This window comes from Diceros bicornis, chromosome 4 (assembly GCF_020826845.1).
Source record: "Diceros bicornis minor isolate mBicDic1 chromosome 4, mDicBic1.mat.cur, whole genome shotgun sequence".
NCBI classification, from domain to species: domain Eukaryota; kingdom Metazoa; phylum Chordata; class Mammalia; order Perissodactyla; family Rhinocerotidae; genus Diceros; species Diceros bicornis.
In genome coordinates this window covers 77,643,484-77,662,646 of record NC_080743.1, presented here as the reverse complement: position 1 = coordinate 77,662,646, position 19,163 = coordinate 77,643,484, and the positions used below count along the sequence as shown (strand labels likewise).

General features: G+C 41.6%; 1 protein-coding gene across 3 annotated transcripts in view; it reads left to right on the top strand.

The window, feature by feature from the left end:
• INTS7 (integrator complex subunit 7) overlaps nt 1–19,163 on the top strand; it is a 340,989-nt gene that overhangs the window by 86,831 nt on the left and 234,995 nt on the right. For 2 of the 3 annotated variants that reach the window (XM_058539794.1, XM_058539795.1), the window contains one exon: nt 2,411–4,195. In XM_058539794.1, the coding sequence (XP_058395777.1) occupies nt 2,411–2,698 (288 nt within the window). In that variant the 3' untranslated portion in view covers nt 2,699–4,195. Of the gene's footprint in view, nt 1–2,410; nt 4,196–19,163 lie in introns of those variants that run through there. The other variant, XR_009219849.1, reaches the window with a different exon arrangement.

Genomic DNA, 19,163 nt, shown 5'->3' with positions numbered 1-19,163 from the left:
GTGTGCCCATGAGATACTGATGTTCCACAAGTAGAATGTGCCTTTCTTTAGGCATCTCTTTACAGTTCCTTGGTTTATTCTCAGTGAATGGAGCAAGGAAACAAGTACACAGCTGTATACAAAGAGTTGTTCAAATGCCCAAATCGGTTGTGTGCAGGTTTATTGTGGGCATACTTAAACTGAGGTCCTTAGCAAGGAAAGGAGTATCAGATATAAAAACAGAGCATTTTATTCTCTGGTGGTTTTAGGCCAAAAAGCCAAGGGAAGGTCTGGTTTAAGCCATCATTACTTTCTTTTCTTTGGTAACTTACTCTCTCTGGCACTCTGCCCACTCTCTGATAAAGCTTAGCCTTCATTCTCTTCTCTTCCTCTCTTTTACTGCCATAACACAAAGCACGGTGCCTTATGTAGCCACTCAGTAAATATTTGGTGAGTGATGGGAAAAAAAATCATTTACTTTATTTAAAGTAGAGCTATTATGTTTGGATGATCTCTCTTGTTACAGAAGATTGTGTTGAGAATTTACATAGTTAACTTATCCCTGTCTGCAGTTCTCTCCTCACTCTGAGTATAAAAGAAGAGTAACCATAATTCTATTTGTTCCTTATATGTAATGATTTCTACTGTTAAGAAAAAACCATTGTAACTGAGAAGTACTGGTCTTTTGCTTGTTGACTTTACCTCTCAAGAGGTATTAATTAGTCGGGAAGCTGACATAATAAGCCATGGAGTACATGATTTCTTTGTAATGTTACTTGCAGTGAGTTTGCAACTTAAAATGCATCATCCATTCAGAGTGATCAGATTCCCTAGGCCTATTTCTGGTCCTTTTAAGGAAGTTCTTGTTTGGTAGGCATATTCTTTAGGAAAATAAAAACCCTACAAAAGTTGAATGTGCAAACAAAAAACAAACAAGGACCTATAAATAATTCTAAGATCTTGAATTAGTTGGCGACTTCATTTCGTTAATGTCACAGATAAATGTTTGTGGAAAACTGACCTCATGATAACTGCTTATTGCAACCCAAAGCTTTAGGGCACATTTATATAATTAATTATGCAACAGAAACTCACAGAAGCATAGAGCAATCTGGTCAACCATTCATTACAATTACCTTTATATTCATTCTCGGAATAAGTCTCTTGACATACTTCATCTTGGGTACCCGTAAGGGTACACTAACAGGTGTTTTTCTCTTCTTTGAAAGACAAAGGCACAGTGTCTGGCTAAATAAATGAACAAGCCCATAAATCTGTGATTTATGCCAGTCTGAACAAGGCACTGATTATTAAGTGAACAGTGTGCAAGTTCTAAAGTGAATTTGTTAAAAGAGGGAGGAATTACTGCATTACTTAAGTAATATAAAATCAGGCTAGCTAGGAGGAAAAAACTTAACTTATATTTACTTAGTATTGTTCTTTTTCAGTCTCTTAGATTGCAAATTCTCTGAAACAGGTGGTTGCATCCTGTTTCTTCGGCTTCTCTCCTCACAGACTAAACAAAGAAGGAATTGGAGTTGAGGTGGTGTAAGCAAGTGTAGGGGAGGATAGTGTCTGTCCTACTCTCTTAGGGTCTCTAACTGAGCCTAAGATTCAACTGAAATTAAGGCAGACTAACAGGAGAAAAGCATACAGGTTTTATTAGAATTTTACATGTGTATGAGAGTCTTCAGAAGAGAATGAAGACCTGACCAGAGCAGAAAGCTTATATACCTTTTAGACACAGAAATGGTAAATTTGTGACGAAATGACAAGATAAAGAGATTTGGGCTGGGGCACTAAATTGTGGGGCAGTGACTAGGAGATCTAGTGGGGCAGTGGGGGAGACTAATGGAAGGTAAAGGTTATTTTACTAAGTTTGTTTGTACAGATCCATTTCAGCATCGATTCCCAGTCTCTAATGATAAGGATGTTTTTCTCTTCTGGTACAGGAGGCTACCTTTCTCATGGAAAATTTTATGGCCTGCTTTAAGTAAAAAGGGGCAGTTCAGAGAGCCCTTTCTGCATCTGTTGTTTCTCAGGTGCTTTTAGCTCAAAATAGTCAGTTTGCCAAAGCAGTATATTTTGGGCATATCTTGAACTCCTTCACAAGGAAGAAAGAGTGGCATATGAAGGGGTTGAGAAAGGCTCTGGGAGCTCATTCTGCTCAAGGATAGAGAGGAGGCAGTATCGCTTCATGATTAAGCCTTCCTGGGTTCTGATTCCAGCTCCACTACTCATTAGCCATGTGACCTTGCAGAAATTACTTAACCTCTCTGCTTCGGTTTCCTCGTCTGTAAAGCAAGGATAATAGTACCTACCTCTTGGTTGTTTGCAAAAATTAAGTAAGCACTTAGAACAGGGCCTAGCTCGTAGTAAGCACTCAATAAATGTTAGTTATTGTTGTTATTTAACAATTCTTTCATTCCAGATACCCATTGACAATATGACCAATGAGATGGAGCAGAGGGTTGAACCTCATAATGATTACTTCAGTACTCAATTTCTGTTGAACTTTGCTATCCTTGGAACACACAACATTACAGTGGAATCTTCAGTGAAAGATGCCAATGGTATCGTATGGAAGACTGGTCCCAGAACTACCATATTTGTAAAATCCCTGGAAGACCCTTATTCCCAGCAAATTCGCCTACAACAGCAGCAAGCCCAGCAACCATTACAACAGCAGCAACAGCGAAATGCCTACACACGGTTTTAGCCGTGTGATGAATGCGCTACCGACTTTACAGGGATTGATCAAATTGGCAAAAATAATATGTTTTTTCATATGGATTAAGACATGAAAGTTATAATGTGGAGTCCATTTGTTCCTTGGTTTCTATAATGTAATATTCTGGAAATTTTTTTTTAATTTAGTTTGAGAAATAATTGGGTTCCTAGCCAGAAAGATTTTTTTTCCTCGTCCTTTCTTTTTTTGTTTTTGTTTTTGTTTTTTTTTGTGAGGAAGATCAGCCCTGAGCTAACATCCGTGCTAATCCTCCTCTTTTTGCTGAGGAAGACCAGCTCTGAGCTAACATCTTTTGCCAGTCCTCATCCTTTTTCTCCCCAAAGCCCCAGTAGATAGTTGTATGTCATAGTTGCACATCCTTCTAGTTGCAGTATGTGGGACGCAGCCTCAGCATGGCCGGAGAAGCGGTGCGTCGGTGTACACCCGGGATCTGAACCCGGGCCACCAGTAGCGGAGTGTGCGCACTTAACCACTAAACCACGGGGCCGGCCCACCTCATCCCTTCTTAAACCAAGACTTTTATCTCATATTTAAAGTTTTTATTGTTTCTTTTTTTGTTGCTGAGCCTTTTTCTTTTAAGAAAAGTCACATATTGGGGTCATTGAATTAGTAAATTTGACTGCTTCTCTATCAAAATACATTACTTACTAGCTGGCAGAGACCTCTAATTCTGAGCCAGGCGTTGGAAAATTCTGACCTGGTAGGTGCAGGGTTTACCCATGGTAGTAGAAACTGAGTTCTCCCGTAGGTGGACCCGAAAGTGTTCCCTGAAACATCCAGTCTTCTTGATTACGAGAGCATGCCATCTAGCAGAATTAAAGTATTCTGCTGTATTATTTCAACTACTTACTTATCTCTTCTATGCTAAAGCAATCTTAATTTATTGTTTTAGTATTTAATTGACCCAAAGAGCAGCTACATAGAAAGATTGGAGATTAATAGTTTGTTTTGTCTAATATGTGTGTGATTGTGTATAATATACTTTTTATATTGTTTTTAAAAGTGAAAAAATCACTCACATTTAATATCTTATTAATGTTTTAAGTTGTGGGGGGCAGATCTTTTCCTTTAGTTTGGTTTCTTCTTGGCAAGTTATGTAATGTTAGACTTGATGGTCTGGATAAATAATCTCTTTATAACACAACCTCAATTAGTTGGGATGCTCAGGGAATAGAAGTTTTCTGGTTAGCCAGAAAACCCCTTTTTTTCTATTTAAATACAGGTTGAAAACCATTATAAAATAGAATAATAATATACTTTCTTGTCTCAACACAGTATACTAGATATAATTTCACTGTTCTTTCTTAATTTGGGATCATTCAGTGCTTTGGGATCATGATTTCTAAACATCAGGGATCATAGGGTTGCAGGCATTGATGACGTGGGCAGTTGGGCTGGAAGCAGCTCGTGAGATGAAGCAGGGCACATTCCCTGGAAGTTTCCTTTTTAAATAAATCTCTCAATTTCTTTGCTTGTGCTTTGCCTTTTTCTCTTTAAAGTTGACATTGGCTCAAAGGAGGGACAGAGTTTAAGGAAATAAGGAGTTTTGTTTTTTTTTCTTGTCATGTGGCCTCTAGGGGTGAGAAGGGATTGAACTCAGGTCCCTCTAAGGTCACTTGGCATCGTGAGCTGTTGTCCCCACACAACACATTCTATGGCCAACGGCCAGAGCATTGTCACAAAACGCGTGTAAATCTAGTGTTCACTGTGGATGACGTCCCTTTAAATGCGGCCCGGTTGTACCCAATGTACGATGTGCACAGTCATGAGAGCATCTGGGAACATAACCCTTAGGGAGAACTGCCGGAGTGGGGTGGAGGACGTGTGCAGGACCCTTGCCCTTTTACCAGGTATAGAAAGAGCTGAATCAGAAAGCCCAGGTTCCGTTTCTCACTCTGATGAATTAGCTCTGTGACCTGGGACAAGTGCTTCATCTCTGTAGACTTTAGTTTCCTTGTCTGTAAAATGACTGAATTAGACTGAATCTCTTGACTCCAGGCTAGAGTTTTGTGATCAGGTGACTGAAAGACTAAAGACAAAAAAAGATTCTTAAATTGGGAAAAAAAATTTTTTTTTAATTAAGTTGCTGTTTTCAGAATGAAATTTTATATTGTCACTTTTAGGTTTCTGGTAGTGTTTCAAGGCAGAATTCTCCAGAATTCTGGAGCAAATCTTGTAAGCCACCAATTCCTCTAATTCCCTTTGAGACCTTCGCAAATATTATGTTCTTAAAAGATATGCTTTTGATAGCTATAGCTCTGATTTGCTGTGCTGTAGGGCCCCTGGCACAAATTTGGAAAGGAATTATGAAAATAAAAACAAATACAAATAGTTCAGAGTATGAAAATTATGAAGCAAAAAAGGCTATTTTATTTCAGTATGTCCATTAGATCCAGGATTGGAACTCTTTGATTTTGTGTTTGGTAGAATATATACTGCATTTTTGACATCAACTGTTAAACAATTATTTGAATGGAGGGAAACTTTATAATTTCAACACTACATTAATGAGTGAAAAGAAAAAAAAACACTCAAGGAAAGATGCAGAAAGGAAAGATACACATAACTGATTATGAATGAGCATGTTCCCTGATTTTAGAAATATGGATAAAGGGCACTGGCTGATTGATTCTAGGAAGACAGGACTAATTTTTCTCAGTGTTGAGTGACTCTGCAGTATAACCCGGTGGCTGTGAACCTCTGGAGCCACACTACCCGGGTCCGAATCCTCTCTCTACCTAACTTTGTAAGCTTGAATAAGCTGCTCCATCTCTCTATGCCACAGTTCCTAAAATCAGGAAGCATAATAGTGCTTCATGGGGTAGATGTGAGGATTAAGTGAGTTAACATAGAATTAATGTATGTAAAGCACTTAGAACGTGCCTAGCATGTAGTAAGCAGATATATAATATTTTTACTGCTGTTATTATTATCCTCCCTAGTATTATTTTTCACAGTGTTAGATCAGTTCTTAATCTTAGCATTTTTTCAAAATAAAAGTTACCTTTTATTTATTCAAAATAAAAGTTACCTTTTCTCTGCTACTAAACACACATTTAAGCTATCTTCCCTCGTATTCAATTTGGATACATTGAGTAATAACAAAATAACTTCATGCTAACCTAAACAAAATGGAATTTATGTCTACTACAGTGCTGTAAATCCTATTTAATTAAAATATTTAAAGACAAATGTACAAAGAAAATTATGAAAATATTTTCTAAAGCTACTGCTTGCCTTCAATGGTGATAGCAATAGTATATTGATTATTTAGAAATTAAAGGTTGTATTCCAGCTTAAACTAAGAGATCTTGTGAAATGACCTTTCTAGCTCAAACCAACCAAGATGGCAGGTAATTTGCATCTGGAGCCTGTAAGTCACTTGTCATGTTATTAGGTTCAGAGAAGAACAAACCAACCAAACAAGATCCTCAGACAGGGTTCCAGAGATGTCAGTTTAAGTTCTGTTTCTAAGACTCACTTGCCATGGATCCTTGGATAGATCACTTGATCTTTCTGTGCCAGTATCTGCCAGCGGTATATAGGGATAAGATGACCCTGGCACCCGGTATGTAGGGTATATGCAGCGCTGTGCAATAGAACTGTCTGGGATGATGGAAATGTTCTAAGTCTGCGTTATGCAATACAGCCACCAGCAACATCTAGCTACTGAGGATCTAAAATATGGCTAGTGTGATTGAATCTTATTTACTTTTAATTCAGTTAAATTTAAATAGCCTCAGGTGGCTACTGCCTAGAGAATTGGACAGTACAAGTGTGAGAAGTGAAGAAGTGAGATTCACTATTGCCGTAGGACCTAGATAACTCTTAAGTAGGTTTCTAGATAAGGGGTCTACGTTGGAATTCTTAGACACACCAAAAGTTTCTCATGGAAGAGTGTGTAGATGACAAGGAAGTTACTCGTTTGTGTGTTTGCTTTGCTCCTGGTAATATAATACTGTGTTCCTCAACCAAACACCCACCCCTCTTCTTTCTATAATGCACCCTTAGATTTAGCCTTCATCAGTCACCAACATTAAAAGTATGGTGGGATGTACTGAGAAGTCCAAAATTCTGGTGAATTGGCTTAGATTTCTTACCAACAGCACTGCAGGAGGTTATGGTCTTCCTTTCCATTTCTTGCCCAAGAATGCAAAGACCTTTAACACATGGGTTGTGTATTTTATTGGCTCGACTAGAGCCAGTTCATTATCCTGTGTTATCTCCCAGTCTAAAGTACTCATTCTATGAGCAATTTAATTTTTATATATAATTGAGATTTAAACAGAACAAGTCATGTCTTTATCCTTAAATAACATACCAAGACCTGGAGCCATTAATTTCCACATTCTAATGAAGAATGCTGAATGTTGTAAATTTACTGTTTTCCAATCTACTACAGTTACAAAACATTTTTCCATCTATATTTTTTCCCTTATCTTCCTGCTTACTTGCGCATCTCTCCCGGAGCAGTTCTCTCCTGCACAGTCACGTTTGTGGTACAGTAATGGTCCTCTTTGTTTGTTATTTAGGTCTGGTTAAAGATTGAAACTTGGTGAAATGAGTTTGGGATTGTCTTCCTTATAGATCATGTCTACAGACTAGCTCTTGTCTAGTGATACCTAGCTGGCAAACTGAGACTAAAAATATTTTTATTGTTTCCAGATAGTTTTCTTTAGTAAAATTATAAAAGTGAGATAATACCAAATGAATTAGAACAATCAGGAAAAGGAACATCTACCCAATACTCTCAAAATTCAGGATGAGTTAAAGAAAATCAGATTGTATGCAGAGAAGAAATAGTCTCTACTTCACCTTTTGGTTGTCTGGGGAGATTTCATTTGTGGATTTTGATGAAGCTTATTTGTGGCTATGAATCAAAAATGTTTAAAATAGAGGACTAGGACAAATAAAATAGAGCTGAATTAGACTGAGGAATTATGAGGCGATATCAATGGCTAGTTCTCCTGTTTCCCAAGACCGTGGAAAGTGAAAATAGGTTGTGTTGCCTGGAGTTCCCTCCCCCACTGGAAGCAGTGAAAGCTAATGATGCTTTTATGTGTCTTCTCACCCTGAGGAGATGAGCAAAGTGAGAGCAAATTGTTAACACTGTGTCCCCACCCTGCTTTCCCTTCCCCACCCCACCCACCAGTAGAGACAGACATCAGGTGATTAGGAGAGTCAGCTCTGAAGTCCCCTCCACAGATAGGAGAAGCAGATGAAAAGCCTACTGAAGAAATGCAAGTGGGGGAGAGGGACTTTCCTGGCCTGAGCTGATGCAATGCCAGGCCCTGAGCCAGGGGTGGGAAATGCAAAAGGAAACTGACAAGGAGAGCCCTCAAGCTACTTAAAGACCTCTATTTTTAGAGAATGTGGAGAGGGCTTTATCAAAGCTGTTGACAGAACACAAAAGACGTCATTTCTGAAATTCTAATAGTATCTCCCCTTGTATGTAGCAGTCAGGACAGGTTATTAGAAAACTGGCCATCCTTTGGCATTTTCTCCTTTTGCAGCACTTAGATTGCAAGCGTCCCTTCTCAGGGAGACTCTTCGTGACATAATGAGAAGCAATTGGGTATCTACTACTTGAAAGCCAGAGAGGAACAAAGAGCATTTGGAAAAAAGATACACTCCTAAAGTGTAAAGTCAATATTTAGCCTTGAGGAGATAGGAGTTTACACTCAAAAAGAACTCAGTATTGTCTCTTGTTGCAGAAATTACTGCTGATTCTGGCCAGGCTGCTGGATGACACAAACCCCTCAATGTCACATTTCAAAGTATCAGGGCATTCAGGAGAAATGACTATAATCATGGAATCACTTAAACAACATCAGGTCTATCCTACTTAGCGGTTACAGTGTCCCCCGGGTTGCTCAAAAGCATATTAGTCCTGGCTAGAATTGTCTCTCACAGGGAGTGAGCGTGTCTGGAATCTCTCCTTGAGGGCCCTTGACACAGGAGAGCACCCATGAGTCTGTCCTAAGCACTTCCTCCCGCTGACCCCCTCCCCCGAGTGGCTGACCGGGAGTAGCTGATGGAAAGCCCCTTTCCTTCACCCTGAGCACTGAAGGTACCTCTTCTTACATTACAGAGGGCGCTGTAGCTCAGTCAGCAACATGCATCTGAGCAGGAGTTTGTGAAGTCAGATTTCCTGGATCTATGCCAAAGGCCTTGTGTCTAGGCCAATAAGGACACAAACAGTTTTGAAAACAGATGACCTTTTATTTATTCACCAAATGTTTATTGAACGCATACAGGGTACCAGGAACTGGGAATACAATGATGAACAACCTCCTTGGGTTCACGGCCATGCCACTCCTTGTTTTTGCACAGACTGTGGGAGGGAAGGCTGTGAGAAACCCACCCTGGCCTTGATTATGCTGGGTGGGGGTCCTGAGCTTCCTTTGTGGTTGATTGTTTTCACCAGTGAAAAGGGAAAGGAATGGGTTTGGACAGAACTATCCAGGTCAGAGTCGCTGCTGTTTTCTGTGTGGCCTTTCAGAAAAGCTTTCTCACCCTGAGCATCTGCTCTTTTGGTATCTAACCATCTTCACAGCTCATTGTTTTTTCTTATATCCAACCTAAACCCCTCACGGCAATCTTAACCTCCTTCTTCAGTTGAGGGAGATGGAAAACTCCACAACCTTGGTCATAGAGAAATAGCTCTAAAGAGTATACAGTCTCCCCTGACCCCCAATTACACCACATTGAAAAATTCATCTGTCCTTCCAGACCCAGCAGAAACACCCTCACCTTGATTCCTCCAACCAGACGTGATACTTGGTATCCCTCTGCAGCCAATATCAAATCCAGTCTTGTGTACGGTTCGCTGCCTGACCCTCAGAGTTGGCGTAAATGTGGGCAAATGATGGCTAAAATTACCATAGTCTGTTAATGGGAAGAAACAGCTCCCTCCACTGTCCCACACCTCACATCAGCTCCCTGGCTATCCTCTGAGTCTCAGTTTCCTCTCATAACATCCCTGTGAGCCTTGGCTTCTTTATCTGTGAAATGGGGCTAATAACTGCCCTGTTGAAGAGTTGTGAAAGTTAAATGTGATAACTGTGCACAAAGCCTGCTGCTTCTGGGGTCCACCCAATGGTGGTTGCTTTCCGTCTCTGTGGTGAAGTGGCCAGCACAGCCCCAAAGAACAGTGGGGAAAGAAACTACAGCCTTATAAAACAGTCATGTTCCAGGTCATTTCTGCCTCAAAGGAAGATGATTTTCCAGGTCATTTGTGGACCTAAAGGGTCTGACATTTCTTACACTCAAGAGGAATTTTTTCTCTTGGGAGGAGGCATATACATCCATCAGGCTTCCTTGTCAGCACAAGCCTTGAGCACTGGGGGGAGGAAAAAACGGGAAGTGTTACCAGCACAATGAGCCAACCCAGGCTTCTCTGTCATTCTTTCTGAGTTATTTAGCAACTGCAAAATAAATGGGCTATTATCCAAAGTGAGTTCTTGCCATCAAATCTATTGGACACAAGCCCCATGATTCAATGGACATTTTCTACCTGACTGATCAGAACTGTTTCCCTACTGACAAGGTTTTGGAGAGTTGCCATCTTCCCGAAACACAGACCATGAAGCAAGGAGACTTAAAATTGCAATAAAAAGTTTAGGTTGGGTAAAAGGAAGAACTTAGTGAACTGTGAAAATAATTAAATACTAAAGGAAGGAGGCATTTGGACTGTGTTAGCTATTCTGTCCAACCACAGAGATCTCGCGTTTGCCGACGGCCTCTCTGGAGGCAGAGGGATGGACCATCTGACCTCTTGGCCCCATTCCATCAGCAGGACCTCATGCAGGCTGCAGACTCCCCAGCCAAGGGCTCTGCCTGGAAGATGGGATGTGGCCCTACTCCCCACCAAGCACATGCCCTCCAGACAGAGGGCTCAGGCAGTGCAGCTGCAGATATAAATAACCCCCACATGACTCTGTCCTTAGAGCAAATGCCTCTGGCCATTGGCCAGAATGGGATAGAGGGAACAGAAGAAGTGGGCATTAGGGGCTTGACAGCTGAGAAGAGAGGGATGGTGAAGAGGTTGTGTTTTCTCTCACCTCCTAAATGTGTATCTGGGTTTGTTTATATGAGATATGTGTCTAGGCAGGAGAGAAGCTGTCCTACTTCTGAGGAAGGGGAACTGTCCACAGCGTTTCCTCCGTTCTGTTCCTGCTCTAGTCACGTAGTTCACAACCTCATCATATCTTCCTGGAACATTGCTTTCTCTTCCTGTTTTCCTTTCTTCTAGTCTCTTTCTCTTCTGAGCAATCCTTACTTCCCATTGCTTCCCAATTCACTCGTCTGGTCCAAAACTTTTATTCCCATTGGGTTCCTGCTACGGCCTGAATTCTTCAGTCTTACCCTTTAAGACCCTCCACAGTGAGACGCTGACCTAGAGCCAGGCCTCACCTCCCGCCACACCTCTGTGAATATTCCAGTCTGTGGTAAAACCAGCTCCCTCAGCGTCCCATGAGCTCAGTTTGTACATTCTTGCCATCAGGGCTTTGTTCCTATTTTCCCTCCACCTGCGTACTCTTCTCTCCATCACTGAAAAGCTTGTCCCATCCTCCACATTCTGATTCTCCAGCCAGGCACAATAGTCAGGATTCCCCCACAGCCTGTATCATATTCAATCTTGTGTGAAGCAGTGAGGCTGTCTGGCCCTGAGGGTCAGCATAAAGGTGGACGTGTGGTGGCTAAGGTTACTACGTCCTGCTGATGAGAACAAACAGCTCCCTCCACTTTCCCACCCCTCCTCAGCCTCTGACTATTCTCTGGCCTCCAGCCCTTCGTTCACATCCCTGCATGGAGCAGTCCTGACTGATCTGCCTGCTGAACCGATGTTCACCTCGAAGACAAGAGCTGTAGAGCAAGCTTTTTACTATTTCTGAGCTCCGAGCAGTGCACAGGCAGGAACACAGCCCACTGGTATTGCAGAGGCCCAGTGGGGGCCTAGCATGCAGCTCAGGCTCTGACATGAGGTCTGAGGCAGGAGAGAGTGGACCAGTGCCTAGAGCTGGCAAGAAAGTTAAAAAAAAAAGACCATTCATCCATCTCTTTCCTTAGAGTCATCTTCGCTCTCCTCCAGCAATGACCTTCTCTTGTCAGAATTTAGAATTTGTTGTGGCTTTGGGTGATTTGGGTTTCACTGTTTCCAGCTAGCTTCTTCCTTGTCCATCCTTCCTCCCTCCTTCCCTTTCTTTCTCCCTGACCTTCTTCTTCATGGACTGGTTGAGTGCCTGTTATACACAAGCACTGCAGCAGGTAGAATCCTGCTTTGATTGTCACATGTCAGGGTAATCAGTGTTCGTCCATAGTGCCAAGGCCTAGCTGAGGTGCCAGAATTGCACTGAGGTGAGACTTGAGAAGTACACCACATTATTATTCTCATCGACTGAGGAGGTATGTAAAGTGCTGCCCAGAAGACCCCATGGGAGGCAGAATGGGCAACGAAAGATACCAAGGAAGAGAGAGGCAAGGAGAGGAAGCCAGAGGTGGCCTTTGGTTTCTCACCACTCCAATCCAGCCTGACTCCAGAGCCAGCTGCAAATCACACTCATAGAGCTCAATTCTGATGTTTTCACTCTTATACGGATCATCTATTAGATAGCTGGCCAGCTCATGTTCTCCCCTTGCATCCCCATCCCCATCTGCTTTCATCGACACCTTCTACTCCACAAGCTTTGAACCACAGGACCTCCCTCTGGTGCCAGACCTGTGACAGGTAACCTCGCAGTCATCCAAGACCATGTTTTTGCTATACAGATGGTAAAAGGAGATGGCCCAGCTGAGTTCCTGCACAGAGTTCCCTGAGATCCCCAGGTGTCTCCTGGAATACAGTGAAATTTTCATCTTTGTGCTTTTCTTTGGGGCGCTCCCTGATACAAGATCTTTCCCTAGTCAGAGACGTCCACAATGCCCTGAGGAGAAGTGGAAGGTTAAAGCAATAATGCAAAGACAAAAAAAAAACAGTGTTCAGTCTTTTTAACATCCCAAATAAGTTATTGAGAATAAAAAGATATTGAGAATAAAAATAGAGTTTTGGCTACAAAAATAGAAGAGAGAAAGAACAGTGGGATAACCATGGCCACTTTAGACCTGTTGACGTTCTCACTGTTCCCTGAACCCTGGGAAGCGCATCTCACACCTCCAGGCCTTTGTACGCACTTGGCCTCCAGCACGCCATGCTTTTCTCCCCCTAGTTCTGCCTAGCAAGCTCAGTCCATCTCTGAAGATTTACCCAGGTGGAAAGTCCTCCTCCAAGAAGCTTTCCCTAAAAGCCCCGCAGAGCTAGGTGCTACCCCAGCCTTCTCGTCTACTGTCTGTTAAAGCACCCAGCTTCTTACAACTCTCTGCTTACATGTCTATCTCTTCTTCTATTTAGGCTGTGAACATCCAAAGTGAGGATTAGGAGTGCATCTTTGCATGCCCGGTGTCCAGCATGGTGCCTGGCACATCATAGGAAGTCGATTAAGTTTAATTACTTAATGCAGAATTCAGTTTCAAATGACTTAGCCTTAATACAGTTTCTGGTCCTAGGAGCCTAGCTGCTGAGAATTATTGCCCAACCAATACCAGGCATTTCTAGTTCTCAGTCCTCAATTTAATAGCTAAACTTCCTAGGTGACCCTGGCCCTCCAAGTAGGAGTCAGACCTGGCCTTGGCCCCTTTATGACCAAGGTGAAGCTTTGTCATCCCTGTCTCTGGGCTTCAGTTTCTCCATCTGTCGTGTGGTCATAGGTCCTAATTAGAAAGCTCTTAGAGATTCCTGAAAGGACTGTGATTGTATAGCCGCACAAAGAGTATTATGTCACTGTGGTATAAGAGCACGGCAAATAATGTGAACTAGGAATAATAAGGGCACTTATTCCCAGAAGCACATTGATTGAAACCACAAAAGCTCCTTGGAATAGGGCTTGAGGATTATAAAAGCTGGAGCAATCAACAACCCCTGTGGGAGGGGAGCCCGTGCCAGGCTATTGCTGGAGAGTTCATTTGGTGGTTGTTGGCGGGCAGTTTCGTCCCGCAGGTGATCTCACTTTGGTGAAACCTCCCTGCTGTAATAAGCCCAGCCTATTTGCTGGCTTCTGGGGAGAAACAACCATTACTTCCACTCCTTGCATAAGAAGCGAAGAATTGGCCCTAGCACAGCTCAGTTCACTCTTCATTCTCTGTATGATGAAGACAGGTCTCCAGATAATGGAAACTTCGTCACCACTTTTGCTTCTAAAATGTGCAGAAAGAACATCTGCGTCACACCTTGACCCAGCCATTGCTACCTCTGGTCAGCAATTTTGGAAAACTATCCAGATGCACCGTGTCTGTGAAAAATAAAGCCACCTTAACAAGCAGGTCATCCTGGAGTGGAAAAGTAAGTTTAAGCGTGGCTAAGATAAAAACATTATGCTAAGCATTATGTTAAATGAAATAAGTCAGACAGAAAGACAAATACTGTATGATCTCATTTATATGTGGAATCTAAAAAAACAAAACCAAACTCATAGATAGATAGAACAGATTGGTGATTGCCAGAGGTGGGGGATGGGTAAAATGGGTGAAGGGAGTCAAAAGGTACAATCTTCCAGATAAAAATAAATAAGTCCTGGGGATGTAATGTACAGTATGGTGACTATAGTTAATAATACTGTATTGCATATTTGAAAGTTGCTAATAGAGTAAATCTTAAAAGTTCTCATCACAAGAAAAAAAGTTTGTAATTATGTGTGGCAATAGATGTTACCTAGACTTACTGTGGTGATCATTTCGCTATGTATACGAATATCGAATTATGTTGTACACCTGAAACTAATATAATGTTGTATGTCGATTATATCTCAATTAAAAAAAAACAAATTGTAGGGAATATATTTGCAACATTCATAACAGACTAACAAGTACTGTCCTTAATATATAAAAGTCTTTAAAAATCATTAAGAAAAATACTAGCAACAGAAAACAACAGAAACCAACAGAAAAATGGATTAAGGATACAGAAAATCCACGAAAGAAAAAATACAAATGGCTAATGAACATCTTTAAAAAAACGTAATAGTGCAATAAATGTAAGGAAAGCAATGCCAATTTTAAACAATGAGATTTAAATTTTTACCTATTAGATTGGCAAAGATTTTTATTTTTAGTGGTAAGTGGTGAGTTCACATCTGACGTTACCTAGTAAAGCTAACAATAACTATATTTTATGACCCTGACATTTCATTCCTAATTTTTCCTAAAGAAACCTTAGCATTTGGACATAAGAAGACACATATGAGAATGTTTATAATATCCTTGTTTGTCATAGCAAACACTGGAAGAAACCCAAATATCCATCAAGAGGTAAATAGATATATAAATTGTAATATAGTCATATACTAGAACACTACACGGCGATAACAACGAATGATTATGGCAACATGCAGCAGCATGCAGGAACATAAATTGAGTGTCTAAAGTTAGTCACTCTGATTCCATTTATACAAATTTTATGATGTTTTAAGTCAGAATATTGGTTCCCCTTGGAGGGACATAGTAACTGGGAGGGGGTCAAGGAGGGCTTCTGGGGTGCTAACAGTGTTCTGTGTCTTGATCTGGGGGTATGTTCATGCTGAGAAAATTTCATCAAGCTGAACGCTTAATGACCGATGCACTTTTTTGTATGTATGATGTACTTCACTGACAAATGTTTTTTAAAAGCAAGTCATAAAAGAATACATACAAAGTACAATTTTATTTATGTAAAGGAAAAGCATGCAAAACGAAGTCCTATATTGTTAAAGGATGCAAGCTTATGTGGTAAAACTAAAGAAAAACAAGAACTGATAGAGACTCAGCTCAGGAAGGTGGATTCTTCTTCTGAGGGGGGCTGCAGGGAGGGGTTGGAGGGCGGGGGCTTCTAGGAGATCGTGATGTTCTAGCTCTTAAGCTAGGTGGTAGATTCACAGGTGTTTTATTAGTCTTTATGTCCTTCATATGTTAGAAATATTATCTTCAGGTATTTAATATTTAATAGAAACCAATTTAAAGTTATTTTTAAAAGACTTTGATACCACTGCTGTTGGGGGGCGGGGTATAAACTGGTACAATTTTTCTAGACGGAAGAATGTCTCTGTGTCAAAAATCAAGTAAAGATTACACTTTTAAGAAGTTATCCTAAGACAATGATAGAGACAAGAGAGAAGAGATATTATAAAAGGACCTTTATCAAATGTGGTTTATTATGACAAAAATTGGAAACAATGTAAAGTTTTAACAATAGGAATTGATCAAACAAATATATACTAACTCCATAGAATAGAATACTATGTAACTAGTAAGATGGATGATGATGTACATCTGTTGATTACCGTGGACATATGTTCATGATATATTCTTGAGTAAAAAAAATAAGGTTATGAAATAACATGTATGGTATAGTATAAGCTCATATATTTTTTTTTTTTTGTGAGAAAGATCAGCCCTGAGCTAACGTCTGCCAATCCTCCTCTTTTTTTGCTGAGGAAGACCGGCCCTGGGCTAACATCCATGCCCATCTTCCTCTACTTTATATGGGATGCCGCCACAACATGGCTTGACAAGTGGTTCATCGGTGCACGCCCAGGATCCGAACCGGCGAACCCCAGGCCGCCGCAGCGGAACGCGCGCACTTAACTGCTTGCACCAGTGGGCCAGCCCCAAGAATCTATTTTCTTATCACTGAAATCCTGAAACATGAATGGAAGCCCCCCAAAGTGCAAGGCCCATTTTTTTTTTTTTACATTTATATAGTATACAGTATTTAGTATAGCAAAACAGTTTTATAAAAAATATTTTTTAAGCTCTCTGGGTCCATCGTCCTCTCTGTTGTCCAACCACTTTCTGGGATTATTCCAGCAGAGAAGGCGTTTGAATGTTCAAGATCTTCAGCTGCATCCACATTCACATCTCTGTCAGCATTCCATAGTGTTGACCAGGGCAAGGCCAGGGAGAGGGCAAGAATGGAGGGCACTGGCCGAGGGATGCCTGACTGGAGGGCAGGGGTGTTTTCCACATCCTTAATGCTCTCAGTGTCTGGGACTGCGGTCTTGACTCTGCACCTTTCTCCATCTCACCAAGACCATCACCTGGTTCTTTATGAATGTTTTTAGGTAATTAGGTGACCAACGCAGTGGACTAACAAACCCTTCAGACAGGAGGTTACTCCCATAGTCACCAAAGGACTCTACAAAATATTTCCTCAGGGTCGAGCTGTTGTCCCCCACATTCACCACCTTATGTCTGAATTTCTAACCCCAGCTCATTCTTGGCTCCTCCCTAAGCCTCTCAACTGTCCGTGTCCAAAGAGTTGGTTCTAAAGCTCAGAATGGCAGCCAGGGCCCTGGAAAGAGTCTGCTCGGTGATGTATCCATGAATGGCAGCCGTCCCTCCATTGCCCTCTGCACCCTTTCCTAACTGCATCTTAGGACACAACTCACCACATCTAGTGTGGGATCCCAGAGAGGGCATGGCCCCAGAGCTGGGGACATGAGGCGATGAGGAAGGCTGAGGGCAGAGAAAGGGCACCAAAATTTTCCCCAGGAATTTCCCCTTTCGTCTTTTTTTTTAAGCACATGTACTTACCTAATGGCTACCTGTTTCCTTAATTGTAACATAACACCTGGACACAAAGAAGGACAGGTGATTAAATGTGAGTAGAGTTTTAATATTGTTTACCCCAGAAACATGCAAATTCACTACTATTGTCAATACGGTCAATCAAATTTAATTCAACTTCGTCAACGTCCATTGAATGCCCGAGGAGGGTCAGGGATCGGTTAGTCCTGTGGGAAATACAAAGGTGAATCAGGCACATTCTTGCCCTCCATAGGCCCGCTCATGGGCTTCTAGAAGTGCCTGAAATAGGAAATAATGCAAGCTGTGATGACTTCACAGAGGTTCAGGAAGCAACAGGGAGAAAAGATTAATTCATTTCCAAATTCTATATATTTATTCCTGAGAACTAACAAGTTTTCTGATTCCATCTGTGTGTGCGTGTTTGTATGTTGTTTAATAGAGAGTCTAATTATTTCCATGTTGTATTTTTCTGTGTTGTACTGGCCCCAGGAAGGGCAATTACTGGGGCTGATCTTGGGTCTGCAGCAGCAGGTCATGGTGGATTTCCCCTCCAGGGGGCTGCCGTTGATGAGCCTGCCTACCCAGACAACCCCCTTTCTTTGTGTCTCTATATTCCAAATTCCAAATTCCTGGAAGAAAGAATCTGGTCAGTCTGATCTGGGCAGATCACAGCATAAACATGGCTGCCTGGAACCACTGAGCAGTGTGGTTATGGCGTGTGTGTTGGAAGGGGAGTGAGGGGAGGTTGAACTCTACCCAGAGAAAAACAGCTGAGCAGATAACCCAGTGTGTGTCCACTGCAATTCTGAAGTGTGTACTGGCCTTTCTTATCAGTGTTTCTTTAAGTCACTAAAACGTGCAAAGTAGAAGGGTTGGAGGTGACCAGTGATCGCCTTCAAATTTTACATTGTATTGCAGATCCCATTTGGTTTACCTCTCTCTGGTAGTAAAAAGCATCATGTAGTCACTCGCTGTTAAGTGACATGACAGTACAGTCTGACTTCCAGGTCGCTTTTTCAAATAAGGTATGCCACCCTTATATTAGGTACTATAAGGATCACGTATCCAGATTCTAAGTCATTCACTCAGCAAACACTAAGTAGGAACTACATGCTGACACGTGGTTGCTTTGCTTGAGGAATCCACAGTCTAGGGTGGAAGTCCATGACATATAGCAGCAAAGTGACATGAACCATAAAAAATGAAAATGATATGATGCATTGGCTTCCAATTCCCTTCTTACCAGAAAACTGGAAAAGACTCTTTAATGAAGCATGACTGAGAGACGGGTATAGAGGTATAGGGTTATACATGGAAAGAGAACAGAAGTCAGGGTCACTCCAAAGTATCTGGCATCCCAAATCTGCCACTTACCAGTTGAGCAACTCGAGGCACATTACTGGAGATCACTGGATCTCAATTCCCTCATTTGTAAATTGGAGATGACACAACCTGCGTTGTAGAGTTGCTGTGAGGATTGAATGTTAACACAGATATAAAGTGTGTAGCATGTACTAGATGCCCAATAGTGGTAGCTACTCTCTTTATTCTTGTTTGTAATAAATTATTCTTCTTCTTGCATGTTCCAAGTTCTCTCAGTCCTCACCTAGTTATACTCTGCTGTTCATGTCTCATGTCAAACTGGACAATAGTGTCCTTTTTAAAATTTAGGGTACCTAATTCCATATGAAGAAAATTCTGCTGTTAGACACTTGTCCCGACTCTTGGAGAGAGTCCCAGCAGAGGCCTGAGTCACCATCCCCAGCCTCTGCCCGCAGTGGTGGGACAGTGGCACATGGCCAAAGGGCCCCAGCTGAGGGAAGGGTTGAGTGACGCTGGA